At 39.3% G+C, this 16221-nt stretch overlaps 1 protein-coding gene across 16 annotated transcripts in view; it reads left to right on the top strand.

The window, feature by feature from the left end:
* Window positions 1-6616, top strand: part of LOC148003346 (sulfotransferase 1C2) — a 61543-nt gene extending 54927 nt beyond the window's left edge. For 12 of the 16 annotated variants that reach the window (XM_087568415.1, XM_087568413.1, XM_087568411.1 and 9 more), the window contains 4 exons: window positions 1996-2122; window positions 2556-2650; window positions 2784-2964; window positions 4581-6616. In XM_087568415.1, the coding sequence (XP_087424541.1) occupies window positions 1996-2122; window positions 2556-2650; window positions 2784-2964; window positions 4581-4693 (516 nt within the window). In that variant the 3' untranslated portion in view covers window positions 4694-6616. Of the gene's footprint in view, window positions 1-1995; window positions 2123-2555; window positions 2651-2756; window positions 2965-4580 lie in introns of all 16 variants that reach the window. The other 4 variants (XM_087568402.1, XM_087568404.1, XM_087568405.1 and 1 more) reach the window with 1 other exon arrangement.
* The last annotated feature ends 9605 nt before the right edge of the window (window positions 6617-16221 follow it).

A 16221-nucleotide genomic window follows, 5' to 3' on the forward strand; every position in this document is an offset into this window, starting at 1 on the left:
AGCCCTCTTGAATCTGACACTTTGTGTTCCCAGCACTGAGATTCCCAGGCAGAGCATAGTGTGTCCCTGGGCACGGCTTCCAGGTCAAGGAACAAATCACAGTAGAAAGATAATATTACAAGGGGAGGACTCACAAACATCTAGCAAAAACTACTGATGAATCTCCATTGGGATAGCCAGTCAGTTTACTCATAAAATACACAGGCTGAGCAGAGTATTCCTCCAAGTAAAGGACTGGTAGGAAAGAGATAACATCAGGAGATCCTGTGCTCACACCATTTTCAAGAAACTGAGGAAGTTTAAGCATCAGCTGGAGTTTCACACTGAGGTTTCTCTCTATGGCTAAGGTTTCCAAGATCTGATCTAGCATCTCTTTCCCAGTGGGCTAAACAAAGTTTCACCTGTAGGAAATAGTTCAACTTCCAGATGATCTCAGTAACAGAAGCAATTTACTGTTCTCTCCCCTCCTTGTAACAGAGTTAGTGGAATAGTCTCTCCCCAGATAAGGGATCTTGAGAACACTTAGAACTACATGCTTGGTGTTGAAATGTGTGTAGAGTAACCCAACTTCTGGAAACAGCTTGTCAGTGAGTTCAAACAACAGAAGGCAATTTACCAATATAATGTACATTGTGGGTCGTAAAGGAGACCATGGGTAGTTTCTGGATAGTCTTTTGTCACCCCTCAAAGGTTTTAAAGATTAATTCCCGCTTTTTGCCCTGTTCAGGACACTACAAGCTCATACAAGTCAGCTAAGATGACCCCAGTACCAAAAACAAGAGTATACTCAACAGAAATACACATGATCTTTTCTGAAGAGTCATCTCAGCGCAGACCCCCAGATTACCACTGTGATCATGATCATACATTGCAACATACATACATACATACATACATACATACATACATACATACACACAACATACATAAGGGAAGAGAGCTTCATAAGGGTGTCTGCCAAAGAAGAGTCAGAGTTGGCCCCCAAAAACTTCTGACAAACCTGTTGTATGCAAAAATAAAAAAATGTTAATGCTGTATAAAATAGATCATTGTATCGTAAATGACATAAGGAAAGAAGGTGTGACTTTGAGTCAAATCATCAAATAAAGAAATGGTGTTTTATAATTATATATACACATATATATTATATATCATATACATTATAAATATTATGCATATTTAATGATTTATATATAAAACACTGAATGTTAAGAACCAGAAGTAGCCTAACTCTCAGACTGTGTGCATCTGGATAGAGAAATGTAAGAACTTGGAAAGGGGATGAATGAGGACTGAGGAAAGGTGAGAGTCCTGTGTTGTGACTGGAAGCCACATCCATGAAAAGGAAAGAAGAAATTCATAAAACGTCAGTCAATACTGAGGTGAAAGACAACCTGAGTACAAAGTGCAAGAATCAATAAATAAATAAATAAATAAATAAATAAATAAATAAATAAACTGAAACTTTAGAAAATTCTTTCCATTGGAGCGCAGAAGCATTTGGATTTGGAGGAAACATGGGTTAGATCTCTAGCAAGGTGAAAAAGTCTCCCAAAAGGGTCCTTATTCAAACGCACCTGGCATTTGTTTATTCTGTGTAGAAACACACAGTTTTGAAAGTGACCATCATGGAAGAAAGTTTGTGCTCATAGCAAGTAGGATCCATGGTGCTGCTCCACATCGAAACACTAGGTGGAGTGATTGCTTTCCCAGAAATCAGGCTGAGGTTTCTGGAAGGCTCAGTGGCTCTGTAGTTGATTCAGAGTATCTAGAGGAAGAGTTTGCCCCTGATAACAAAAGGGAAATCAAGAACTGAGATAAATTTCAATGAGTTAGGGCTGGGCTGGGAGTACCATAATTGGTGACATTGCTCTAGGCTGAGTCTTGGTGCCAGGGCAGGAGAGTTGAGCATTCCCCAAGAGGACTCAGCCAGAGTGAGAACCCAGAACTTTTCATGTTCATGTTCCTTTAACTCACCTCTCTTCTTCTCCAAAGTTCCTTTATGTGGCTCGAAATGCCAAAGACTGCATGGTTTCCTACTACCACTTCTACAGGATGAGCCAGGTGCTCCCCGATCCAGGCACCTGGAATGAGTATTTTGAAACCTTCATCAATGGAAAAGGTAAATAAAAATGCATTGTCCCTCTGTGGTTTTACCCCGATTAGGCTGAGCTGAGAGAACAACCCCTGACAGTTGATCCCCCAGAGTTTCCTGTGCCTCCTATTTAAAGGCCTTTTATTCCCGGGATTCCTGGCCTATAGACTTTCCTCAGCCTGTGTGACCCTGTTATAAGATGAGGGTGCAAGTGATTGTGCATAATCAACATGAAGCCACTTTAATTCTCATATTAAAGCAAAACCTCCAATACTGATAGAAACTACGTGACCTCAGAATTGAGCAGCTCAGTGACCCTGGAAATATCTAATAGAGAATTTTTTCTTCTCTGATGTACCTGAAGCCAGAAAAAAGAAAAAAAGAAAGAAAGAAAAAGGAAAGTCAAACTTTCCTGACTTGGAAGGTTTGTGTCCATGAAAACAATTCTTGTTTTTCACAGTAAGTTGGGGATCTTGGTTTGACCATGTGAAAGGATGGTGGGAAATTCGAGACAGATACCAGATTCTCTTTCTCTTCTATGAAGATATGAAGAGGGTAAGTAAATCACTGCTTCAGCTCCAGGGACAGGGAAGCTGCTTTAGGAATGTGGTTCTGACAGGGATGTCTGGAAAAATGTGATAGTGTGAAAACTCTTTTCCAGTCCAACTCAATGCACCCTCACTCACAGGACCCAAAGCGTGAAATCCAGAAGGTAATGCAGTTCATGGGCAAGAATTTGGATGAAGAGGTCGTGGATAAAATAGTCCTGGAGACATCGTTTGAGAAAATGAAAGAGAATCCTATGACAAATCGTTCTACAGTCCCCAAGTCTGTCCTGGACCAGTCCATTTCCCCTTTCATGAGAAAAGGTCTGTGGGGCTTATTTATCTCTAATTCTGAGTCAGTCCCTCTCCAATCCACATATTGTGATTCTAAGAAAGCTAGAGATTTGTTCCTAGTGTACAAGAAGCTCTACAAAGCAAGTCTTACAGATAACTAAGACCAGAGCTACCCTTGGTGCACACCTCCTTGGGATCCCTGCCTGCGGTTAGACTCATCAGAGCTGACATCTAGTTTGATTCTGTCTCCAAATCATGACTCATGACACTTTCAGGACTTTCAGCATGTATTACTGAGACCCAGGCCCTTAATGCTTCCTAGATTTTGAAAGAAAAAAAAATCTGATTGTCCCTCATGATTCACTTTTAAGAGGAAAACGTTTTTTTTTAAAGTTAGTATACTCAATAACTTTTTAAAACTCAATAGTTTGATGATTTCATACAGATCCTCAGTAAACCCACTTTCCAAATGTTAGGTACAGAATGAAACCCATCCCACTGTCTCATTGACACATGCATTTTTTCCCACAGCAGTGCAACCAGCACTGAGGTTTACACATTTCTCCAGAACATCTTTTGTCTTCCTTTTAGCACATGAATTAATTCATTCCACTCCTCTTGCAGTATACCAAGTGTTCAGGCCCTGAAACAAATCAAACTGTTCTATCTCTTTTCTTTATTAATCCCTGGTGAGAATTTGACAAGTAGCTTTTTCCCAGCCCATCCATGTCCACTCTTCTTTGGATTCACTTGCGTTTGTTTCTTTGCTTGCTTTGGCCATAAAAACACAAATACAGATACCATGACATTAATCTGTTAATTACAATATAAACTGTGGTTATATTATACACTTTTGTATATAATGAATAAGAGCTATCTCTCCAGAGAAAGAAACACAGATCTCAAACATCACTGTTTGTACATGTTTGTACATGTGTTATAGACATACTATTACTTTTGCAATCATTTCTCTAATTTTAGAAACTATAAATACTATGTTTACATTATAGGATCAATGCTACAATGAACATTTCTGTTCATCAAATTGCATAATTTCCACAAGAATCATAGGAATTCCAAAGATGTACTCTTCATAAAATCAATTCACAGAAATTAACTCTACACTTCAATAAATTTTCTAAACCAATAAAACTATTCAATTAGCATCTGAATCAAAGAAGCAATGAATTTCATCACCTTGAGCAATTTCGTGTGATATCTTTTGCCTGCAGTCACTTCCTACAGAGAAAAATGTTCTCATTTTTCACTATAGGTTGATTTAGCTTGCTTTTAGATCATGTATAGATGGAATATCACAATATGTATTTTATTGTGTCCAGGGTCTTTGGCCATTATAACATTTTAAGCTCCTCTGGTATGATTATATGTCTACTATTTGTTCATTTTTATAACTAGGACTATCTAGTATATGTAAGCCAGATCACCTTGAATTAATCAACCACTTAATTTAGAAGCTGGTGCCCCTCCCAAAGACAAATAGGGGTCCTTTTCAGACAGGAGAAGTAAGGTGATGTGGAATTAGATTCCTGTTATGACAGCTCCATTGTGGTCCCTCCACCCTCCAGTCAGGGACACAAAGTCTGTCAATCAGAGACTGATGTTCTTGTCTGGGCTTTGTATTTCAGGAACTGTGGGTGATTGGAAAAACCACTTTACTGTAGCTCAGAATGACAGGTTTGATGAAATCTATAAGCAAAAGATGGGCGGAACCTCTCTAAACTTCTGCATGGAACTCTGATCAAGAAGGACATCTAAGACAGGAGTCTGTCTGCAAGCCTCAATTCAGCCAAAGGAAGCTCTGAAAGCAACCTGTAAAGGCCAAGGATTGTGGCTCCTACTCTGTGATAACTAACATCACATTACCATTCATAAAAGCATCATGTTTAGTATATACTTCCTCCACTCTTCAGTACAAATCAGTAACACAGCTTAACGAGCTAGTAAATAAACACATAAATAAAACTCTAGTAGTATACATTTTATGATGACATTCTTCTAGAAGGTATAACCAGGATACTAACTCTGAAACACACATCAATAGTGATCATCTAAATTAAAGTACATGAAATCCTAAAGTCCTTCCTGTTCAGTCTGTTTTGCCTGATTACAATGGGAAGAGTCAACATGTTGCAACTTGTTGCAATGTGTTTAAGGGAGCAGGTTCTGTGGGAGGAAAGTGAGGGAAGAACTTCAAGGAGATGTCAGAAATCCAAGTCTTAGTAAAGGGAATCCTACTTCTAGGTCATAAAGGAAACAGACAGAAGACATGAAGGTGGCCTTTGGAAGCACAAATTGTGTCTGGACAAGAGCAGAATGGAGGCTTGATGCTCAGTGTGGAGCCAGTTGAGTTTTGATCTCCTGTCATCGCTTCTGAGGAACAGCTTGTACTTTTGCCCACTTTAGCAGAGTCCATCTGCATTTGCTTGCCAGCATACTTCCTTCCACCTCCCACTCGCTCCATGTCTTGGGCATCCTTTTACTCCCAGTAACCAGGCAATATGGAGAACACAGCATGTTGCACGACTGAATGATGGCTCAGAAGACAGAAAGGCAAACATGTTTTGGGTCTCAGCACTTACCCTGTCACTTTAGTTGCAGACGTCAGCACTGCTAAGCTGAGATCAGCAGGAGCAGCCTGTGGCATGAGCAGGATATATATGTGAGCTCAGGGTACCTAGCATGAGCTAGAATGACATTTCCTTTCAATCACTCAAATGTACACTTTCTCCTAAATGTCGAGGACGTGGGCACAGCATGTGTTAGTGCCAGCAAGAGCCATTAGAATGTGTGGTAGAACTTAGTGGGTGGAAGCTACGAAACTGGACTGTGACCTAGAAGAGAATGAGTGCTCCTGGCCCTTGCTTTTTCTTTCCCTTGTTTCTTGGCCATGAAAAATTCAATAATATGAGGTGGGCAGTTTTGCTCTGTCATTTAATTCCATGATGATATTCTGTCCATCTGACCATGGAATGTAAATTCCAAAAGCAAAAGCTAAAATAAAGCTTTTGTCTTTATAACTTGCTTATCCCAGATACTCATTAAAGTGAAAGGAAGCTCAACAACCCATTCCCAACGATGTGGCTATAAAATGCTGAAAAACATCTGTAATTTTGTTGAACTTAGAAGCAACTGTTTGGTTACTACTAAAATCTAACTATATGTGCATAGATAATTGACAACTTCTATGATATAAAAGATGTTTATATCCTGATTGGATTGTAAATTTTTATTGTTTTCTTCTATGTCTTCACATGTGTATTGAAGTAATTCAGTTTCTGTAAGTAATTTGTCTGTTCTTACAATCCAAACCAAATAGAAGTTCGTATACCTTCTTCCTTTCAAGGTTAAGTTCATAACATCCCAGAGTCGCTCCAGCGTATTTAAGGCGCAGCTTGTGTCTTCAGCCAGGTACTGTTAACAGTAAATTTGGGGTAAATTGTTGAAACTTGTTGGTGATGAACTTAAGCCTCTACTGGCTTTGTCTTGCTTGGAGTTTACATTTCTATTCAGAATTGAAAATAAAAGTAACTTGTAAAGTTGTTCAAAATTGTAAAACATATAATGTTAGTTTAGTAAGTGCAAGATAATTTACCCACTGGTAATTTTAACTATTACTTTTGGAGCAAAGAATGAATAAAGTAAATGAAATATTACATCTGAACTATAGCTAAGTAATTGCCTTGTTTTTTTCATTATTTATTCACTTTACAACCCAACATTAGCTCCACACCCCCCTTACACTGTTCCTCCCCCCACTTTCCCTTCACTCTCTTCTCTGAGCAGAGGGAGTCCTTCCCTGGGTATCACCAAACCCTGGTACATAAAGTCTCTGCAGTACTAGGCGTATGGTCTCCCACTGATGCCAGACTAGGTGCCCCAGTTACGTGTGAATGGTATGTACAGGCAGGCAAAAGGTTCAGAAGCAGCCCTCACTCCAGTTGTTGGGGGACTCCCATGAAGACCAAGCTGCAGATCATCCACGTATTTGCACAAGGCTTAGGTCTAGCCCATGCTTGCTCTTTGCTTGGTTGTTACTTCTCAGGAAGCTTCCAAGGGTCCAGGTCAGTTGCTTCTGTTGGTCTTCTTCTGAAGTTTCTATTCTCTGCCCATCCCATCTTTCCAACAACTGCTCCACAAAAACTCTTCAATCTCAACCTAATGTTGGGCTGTGGATCTCTGCATCTCTATCAATTAGCTGTTGGATAGAGCCTCTCAGAGCACAGTTAAGCTAGACTAATGTCTATAAGCATAAAAGAGTCCCATTAATAGTGTCAGGGATTTTTTTATTTACATTTCAAATGTTATTCCCTTTCCCAGTTTCCCAGACATAAGCCTCCTATCCTATCCCCCCCTTCTTCCATAAGGGTGTTTCCCTACCCAACCACCCCCTTCCCCCCAAAGTTCCCCTACACTGGGGGTCCAGCCTTGGCAGAACCAAGGGCTTCTCCTTCCATTGTTGCCCAACAAGTCCATCCTCTGCTACATATGCAGATGGAGTCATGGGTCAGTCCATGTATAGTCAGTCTTTGGGTATTGGTTTAGGCCCTGGGATCTCAGCTTGGTTGGCATTGTTGTTTTTATGGGGTTGCAAGCCCCTTCAGCTCTTACAATCCTTTATCTAATGCCCCCAATGGGGATCCCATTCTCAGTTCAATGATTTGTTGCTAACATTTGCCTCTGTATTTGACATGCTCTGGCTGTGCCTCACAGGAGACAGATATATCAGGCTCCTGTCAGCATGCACTTCTTGGCTTCATCAGTCTTATCTAGTTTTAGTGGCTGTACATATATATGGGTTATATACCCAGGTGGGGCAGGCTGTGAATGGTGTTCCTTCAGTTTCTGCTCCAAACTGTGCCTCCATATCCCCTCCTATGAATATTTTTGTTCCCCCTTTTAAGAAGGAGTGAAGCATCCATACTTTGGTTGTCCTTCTTCTTGAGCTTCATATGGTCTGTGGATTGTATCTTGGGTAATTTGAGCATTTGGGCTAATGTCCACGTATAGTGAGTGCATACCATGTGTGTTTTTCTGTGATTGGGTTACCTCACTCAGAATGATATTTTCTAGTTCCATCCATTTGCCTATGAATTTCCTGAAGTCATTGTGTTTGACAGCTGAGTAGTACTCCATTGTGTAGATGTACATTTTCTGTATCTATTCCTCTGTTGAAGGGCATCTGGGTTCTTTCCCGCTTCTGACTATTATAAATAAGGCTGTTATGAACATAGTGGATCGTGTTTCTTTGTTGTATGTTGGAGCATCTTTTGGGTGTATGCCCAGTAGTGATTGATATAGCTGGGTCCTCAGGTAGTGCAATGTCCAATTTTCTGAAGAACCTCCAGACTGATTTCCAGAGTGGTTGTGATGAATTTTCATATATTGAATCATCCCTGCATCCCTGGGATGCAACTTTCTTAGTTTTGATGGATGATGTCTTTGATGTGTTCCTGAATTCAGTTTGTGGTTTTTGAGAATTTTATTGAGTATTTTTGCATCAATGTTCATAAGAGAAATCAATCTGAAGTTCTTTTTCTTTGTTGAGTCTTTGTGTAATATGGTGACTGTGGTCTCATATAATTAGTTTGTCAGTGTTCCTTTGTTTGTATTTTTGTGAAATAGTTTGAGGAATATTATTATTATCTCTTCTTTTAAAATCTGGTAGAATTCTGCACTAAAACCATCTACCCTGGGCTCTTTTGGTTGGGAGACTTTTAATGACCACTTCTATCTCTTTAGGGGTTATGGAGCTGCGTTGGTAATTTGCCTGATCTTGATTTAACCTTACTAAGTGGTACATGTCTAGAAAACCATTCTTTTAATTAAGAATTTGAACTTTTATGGAGCATAGGCTTGTGAAATAAGACCTAATGATTCTTTGAGCATCAGTTGTTATGTTTCCCTTTTCCTTATTGATTTTGTTTATTTGGATACTGTCTCTCTCTCTCTTGGTTAGTTTGGCTAAAGGGCTTGTTTATCTTGTTGATTTTGTCAAAGAATCATCTCTTGGTTTTGTTGATTCTTTGTATTGTTTTCTTTGTTTCTAAATGATGATTTCCTGCCTTCTATTCCTCTTTGGAGTGCTTGCCTCAGTTTTCTTCCCTCAAGCATTCAGGTGTACTTTTAAATTGCTGGTATGAGAAGCTTTTAATTTCTTTATGCAGGTATCTGGTGCCAGCCTCTTAGCACTGCTTTCATTACATTCCATAAATTTGGCTATGTTGGGTCTTTATTTTCATTGAATTCTAGAAAGTCTTTGATTTCTTTATTTCTTCCCTGACCCAGAGATCATTGAGTAGAGAGTTAATTTCCATGAATGTATAGACTTTCCAGTGTTTCTGTTGTTGAAGTGAGATGGCTGTTAGCAAGACCAACATGCAGTCCCTCCAATGACACTGATTAAAAGAGACCTGATACAAATTCAGTGTAGAAAAAAATAAGGTGATGTTCTACCCAATAGACTACAATTCACATGATTTTTCAGGGACATTCAAAATTTTATGTTTTCAGAAACAAGAATATTTGAAAGGAGTTCATATATGCCTCAGTATTTAAATAAAATGAAATAAAACACTTAAAAGCAAGAGTCATAAGCAACAAGTTTGGGATACCAAAAAATGTAACTCCAAAGAAGGCCTCATGGATTCCCCAACTCTGTAATAGCTTTGGAGAAAAATATACACCAAAGTTACAAAAAATACCTGGTGAAATAGAACACAAATGTTTACATTGGAACTCATTCCTGTGGTAGCACAAATGATCCCATAATCAACTAAGCACAAAGAAAAGAGAAAGCACAAGTTCCCTTTCCTGATGATCAGAGATAGGAAAATCACCAATGAGAGTACTTGATACTTCACATCCATTTCAGTAACACACTACAGAGCCCTTCTTTCACTTTCAAAATCCTCCCACTCAGGGACAGAAGGATAATTTGTAACCAAAAGTTAAATAACATCATAACATATAATGAGACTCAAAGGGTTCTTACTCAGCACAGGGACTAGTGAACTCTCCTGTCATTAAGAAAGTAGCTAGAAAGAAAGGAAGTTTTACAGGAAACAAAGCAGTTTCACAAACAGAAATAGGATATATATTGTCTTTTTTGGTCATGTGGAAAAAGAAGGCTAAGCTTTTGTAAAAGTCATAGTTACAAAGACATTGTGGAGGGAGTGAAATGCTACAAGAGAAATGATCAAAGTCCATTTTAGGCATGCATAGAAATGGCATAATGAAATTGATTATGCGATATATATATATGTGTATAATATATATTTAGTATATCTTATTATACTTGTTTTGTAACTATTATTATAATTTAAGCATGTAATACAGTAAATAAATTGTAATTATAAAATAGTGTAATTATCCATTTTAGTATAATTAGAATATATTAAAATATTCATAATTAGCATAAACATTAAATATATTTCACATACTATATACATATATACTACATGTATTAATTTATTATGGGTACTAAGTATAAATATTTTTATTGGATTTTAAAAATTTATTTATATTTCAAATGTTATCCCATTTCCCCTATCAAATGTCCCCTTCCCCTTCTTCTATGAAGTTGTTCCCCCACCCATCCAGCCATCCCTTCCCACCTCCATGCCCTGATATTTCCTTACACTGGGGGCTTGAGCCTTAGCAGGACCAAGAGCTTTACCTCCCATTGTTGCCCAGCAAGCCTACTGTCTACTACATATGCAGCTAGAGTTCATGTATACTCTTTGAGTGGAGGTTTAGTCCCTAGGAGCTCTGGTTGGTTGGTTGTTGTTCTTATGGGGTTGCAAATCCATTTAGCTCCTTTGATCTTTTCTCTAACTCCTCCATCAGGGCCCCATTTCTCAGTTCAATGGTTGGCTGCAAGCATTTGCCTCTGTATTTGTCATGCATTGGCAAAGCCTCTCAGGAGACATCTATATCAGGCTCTTCTTGGCATGCACTTCTTGGCATCAGAAATATTGTCTTGATTTGGTGGCTGTATGTATATGGGCTGGATCCTCAGGTGGGGCAGTTTCTGGATGGCCTTTCCTTCAGTCTCTGCTCCAAACTTTCCCACCATATCTCTTTCTATGAATATTTTTGCTTCCTCTTCTAAGAAGGACTGAAGTACCCACACTTTTGTTGTCCTTCTTCTTGAGCTTCATGTTGCCTGTAGACTGTATCTTGAGTAATCCAAGCTTTGGGGCTAATATCCACTTAGCAGTGAGTACATATCATGTATATTATTTTGTGATTGGGTTACCTCACTCAGGATATTGTCAAGTTCCATCCATTTGCTTATGAATTTCATGAAGTCATTGATTTTAATAGTTGAGTAGTACACCTTCTATAGATTATGATATTTTCTGTATCTATTTCTCTGTTGAGGGGTGTCTTTACAGCCTCTGGCTATAATAAATAAGACTGCAGTGAACATAGTGGAGCATGTGTCATTGTTATACGTTGGACCATCTTTTGGGTGTATGCCCAGGAGTTCTATAGCTTGGTCCTCAGGTAGTACTATGTCCAATTTTCTGAGAAGCTGCCAGACTGATTTCCAGCATGGTTGTACCAGCTTGCAATCCCACCCACAATAGCGGAGTATTCCTCTTTGTCCACATTTCCACCAGCATCTGTTGTCACCTGAATTTTTGATCTTAGCCATTCTGAATGGTGTGAGGTGGAATCTCAGTGTTGTTTTGATTTGCATTTCCCTGATGACTAAGGATGTTGACCATATCTTTAGGTACTTCTCAATCATTCAATATTTCTCAGTTGAGAAGTCTTTGTTTAGCTCTGTATCCTAATTTTTAATAGGAATATTTGATTCTGAGGAGTCTAACTTTTTGAGTTCTTCATATATATTGGATATTAGCCCTCTGTCTGATGTAGGGTTGGTAAAGATCTTTTCCTAATCTGTTGGTTGACATTTTGTCCTAATGACAGTATCCTTTGCCTTACAGAAGCTTTGCAAATTTAAGAAGTCCCATTTGTCAATTCTTGATCTTAGAGCATAAGCCATTGTTGTTTTCTTTAGGAAATTGTCAGATGCCTAGAACAAATGAAACTCAAGACGGATGATCAAAATGTGAATGCTTCACTCCTTCTTTAAAAGGGGAACAAGAATACCCTTGGCAGGGAAGAGAGAGGCAAAGATTAAAACAGAGACTGAAGGAACTACCATTCAGAGCCTGCCCCACATGTGCCCCATACATATACAGCCACCCAATTAGACAAGATGGATGAAGCAAAGAAGTGCAGACCAACAGGAGCCGGATGTAGATCGCTCCTGAGAGACACAGCCAGAATACAGCAAATACAGAGGTGAATGCCAGCAGCAAACCACTGAACTGAGAATAAGACCCCCGTTGAAGGAATCAGAGAAAGAACTGGAAGAGCTTGAAGGGGCTCGAGACCCCATATGTACAACAATGCCGAGCAACCAGAGCTTCCAGGGACTAAGCCACTACCTAAAGACTATACATGGACTGACCCTGGACTCTGACCTCATAGGTAGCAATGAATAACCTAGTAAGAGCACCAGTGGAAGGGGAAGCCCTGGGTCCTGCTAAGACTGAACCCCCAGTGATCTAGACTGTTGGGGGGAGGGCGGCAATGGGGGGAGGGTTGGGAGAGGAACACCCATAAGGAAGGGGAGGGGGGAGGGGGATGTTTGCCCGGATACCGGGAAAGGGAATAACACTCGAAATGTATATAAGAAATACTCAAGTTAATAAAAAAAAAGGAAATTTTCCACTGTGCCCACGTGTATGAGAATCTTCCCTACTTTTTCTTCTATTAGTTTGAGTGTATTTGGTTTTATATGGAGGCCCTTGATCCACTTGTGCTTGATCTCTGTACAGTGTGACAAGAATGGTTTGATTGTACATGCTGACTTCCAGTTGAACCAGTGCCACTTGTTGAAAATGCTATCCTTTTTTCCAGTGGATGGATTTAGCTCCTTTGTCAAAGATCAAGTGACCATAGATGTGTGGGTTCATTTCTGGGTCTACAATTCTATTCCATTGATATACCTGCCTGTCTCTTTACCAATACCATACATTTTTTATCACTCTTGCTCTGTAATACAGCTTGAGGTCAGGAATAGTGATTCCTCCAAGAAGTTTTTATATTGTTGATGATATTTTTTGCTACCCTGTGTTTTTTGTTATAACAAATGAGATTGCAAATGACTCTTTCTAACTCTATGAAGAATTGAGTCAGGTTTTTGATGGGGATTGCACTGAATCTGTAGTTTGCTTTTAGCAACATGACCATTTTTACTGTATTAATCCTGCCAATCCATGAGCATGGGAGGACTTTCAATCTTCTGAGATCTTCTTCAATTTCTTTCTTCAGAGACTTAAAGTCCTTGCCATACAAATCTTTCACTTACTTGGTTAGAGTAACACTGAGGTATTTTACATTATTTGGGACTATTGTGAAGGGAATCATTTTCCTAATTTTTTTCTCAGCCTGTTAATTCTTTGAATAGAAGAAGGCTACTCATTTGTTTGAGTTAATTTTATATCCAGCCACTTTGCTGAAGTTGTTTATCAGGTTTAGGATCTCTTCTGGAATTTTTGTGGGCTCTAAGTATACTAACATATCATCTGAAAATAGTTATATTTTGACTTCTTACTTTCCAAATTGTATCCCTTTGACCTCCTTTCATTGTCTGATTGCTTTGGCTAGGACGTCGAGTACTATATTGAATAGGTAGGAAGAGAGTGGGCATCCTTGTCTACTTCTTGATTTTAGTGGGATTATTTCAAGTTTCTCTCCATTTAGTTTGATGTTGGCTACTGTTTTGCCATTTATTGATTTTACTATGTTTAGGTATGAGCTTTGAGTTCCTGATCTTTTCAAGACTTTTATCATGAAGAGGTGTTGAATTTTGTGAAATGATTTCTCAGCATCTATTGGGATGATTAAGTGGTTTATTCCTTTAAATTTGTTTACATAGCAAATTATATTGATGTATTTACATATACTGAACTATTTCTGCGTTCCTGGGATGAAGCCAACTTGATGATGATGGATGGAACTTTTGATAAGTTCTTGGATTTGGTTTTCAATAATTTTATTCATTATTTTTCCATCAATATTCATAAGGGAAATTGGTCTGAAATCCTCTTGTTGGGTCTTTGTGTAGTTTTGGTATAAGCACAATTATTGCTCCATAGAAGGAGTTGGGTATTTTTCCATTTGTTTCTATTTTGTGGAATAGTGTGAAGGGTATTAGGTCTTCTTTGTGGGTCTGACAGAATTCTGCACTAACCCATCTGGTACTGGCCTCTGTTTGGTTGGGAAACTTTTAATGGCTGCTATTTCTTTAGGGCTTATGCAGTTATTTAGATGGTTTACCTGGTCCTGATTTAACTTTGGTACCTGGTATGTGTCTAGAAAATGGTTCATTCCTTCCAGATTTTCCAATTGGTTGAGAATAGGCTTTTGTAATAGGATCTGATGACTTTTTGAACTTCCTCAGTTTCTGATGTCATGTCTTCCTATTCATTTCTAATTTTGTTAATTCAGATACTGTCTCTGTGCCCTCTGATTAGTCTGGCTAGGGGCTTATCTATCTTGTTGATTTTCTTAAAGAACCAGCTCCTGACTTTGTTGATTTTTTTGTATAGTGATTTTTGTTTCTACTTGGTTGATTTCAGCACTGACTTGGATTATTTCCAGCCTTGTTCTCCTCATGAGTGCATTTGCTTCTTTTTTTTTAAATTTGTTTAATACTTAATAATAATTTTTTGGTTTCCGGGCAAACATCCCCTCCCCCCTCCCCTTCATTATGGGTGTTCCCCTCCCAACCCTCCCCCCGTTGCTGCCCTCCCCCCAACAGTCTCGTTCACTGGGGGTTCAGTCTTTGCAGGACACAGGGCTTCCCCTTCCACTGGTGCTCTTACTAGAATATTCATTGCTACCTATGAGGTCAGAGTCCAGGGTCAGTCCATGTATAGTCTTTAGGTAGTGGCTTAGTCCCTGGAAGCTCTGGTTGCTTGGCATTGTTGTACATATGGGGTCTCGAGCCCCTTCAAGCTCTTCCAGTTCTTTCTCTGATTCCTTCAACGGGGGTCCTATTCTCAGTTCAGTAGTTTGCTGCTGGCATTCGCCTCTGTATTTGCTGTATTCTGGCTGTGTCTCTCAGGAGCGATCTACATCCGGCTCCTGTCAGTCTGCACTTCTTTGCTTCATCCATCTTGTCTAATTGGGTGGCTGTATATGTATGGGCCAGATGTGGGGCAGGCTCTGAATGGTAGTTCCTTCAGTCTCTGTTTTAATCTTTGCCTCTCTCTTCCCTGCCAAGGGTATTCTTGTTCCCCTTTTAGAGAAGGAGTGAAGCATTCACATTTTGATCATCCGTCTTGAGTTTCATTTGTTCTAGGCATCTAGGGTAATTCAAGCATTTGGGCTAATAGCCACTTATCACTGAGTGCATTCCATGTATGTCTTCTTTGATTGGGTTAGCTCACTCAGGATGAAATTTTCCAGTTCCAACCATTTGCCTACGAATTTCATAAAGCCGTTGTTTTTGATAGCTGAGTAATATTCCATTGTGTAGATGTACCACATTTTCTGTATCCATTCCTATGTTGAAGGGCATCTGGGTTCTTTCCAGCTTCTGGCTATTATAAAAAAGGCTGCGATGAACATAGTGGAGCACGTGTCTTTTTTATATGTTGGGGCATCTTTTGGGTATATGCCCAAGAGAGGTATAGCTGGAACCTCAGGCAGTTCAATGTCCAATTTTCAGAGGAACCTCCAGACTGATTTCCAGAATGGTTGTACCAGTCTGCAATCACACCAACAATGGAGGAGTGTTCCTCTTTCTCCGCATCCTCGCCAGCATCTGCTGTCACCTGAGTTTTTGATCTTAGCCATTCTCACTGGTGTGAGGTGAAATCTCAGGGTTGTTTTGATTTGCATTTCCCTTATGACTAAAGATGTTGAACATTTCTTTAGGTGCTTCTCAGCCATTCGGCATTCCTCAGCTGTGAAATCTTTGTTTAGCTCTGAACCCCATTTTTAATAGGGTTATTTGTTTCCCTGCGGTCTAACTTCTTGAGTTCTTTGTATATTTTGGATATAAGGCCTCTATCTGTTGTAGGATTGGTAAAGATATTTTCCCAATCTGTTGGTTGCCGATTTGTCCTAACCACAGTGTCCTTTGCCTTACAGAAGCTTTGCAGTTTTATGAGATCCCATTTGTCGATTCTTGATCTTAGAGCATAAGACACTGGTGTTTTGTTCAGGAATTTTTTT

The sequence above is a fragment of the Rattus norvegicus genome, chromosome 9, assembly GCF_021556685.1.
Source record: "Rattus norvegicus strain SHRSP/BbbUtx chromosome 9, alternate assembly SHRSP_T2T, whole genome shotgun sequence".
NCBI lineage: Eukaryota > Metazoa > Chordata > Mammalia > Rodentia > Muridae > Rattus > Rattus norvegicus.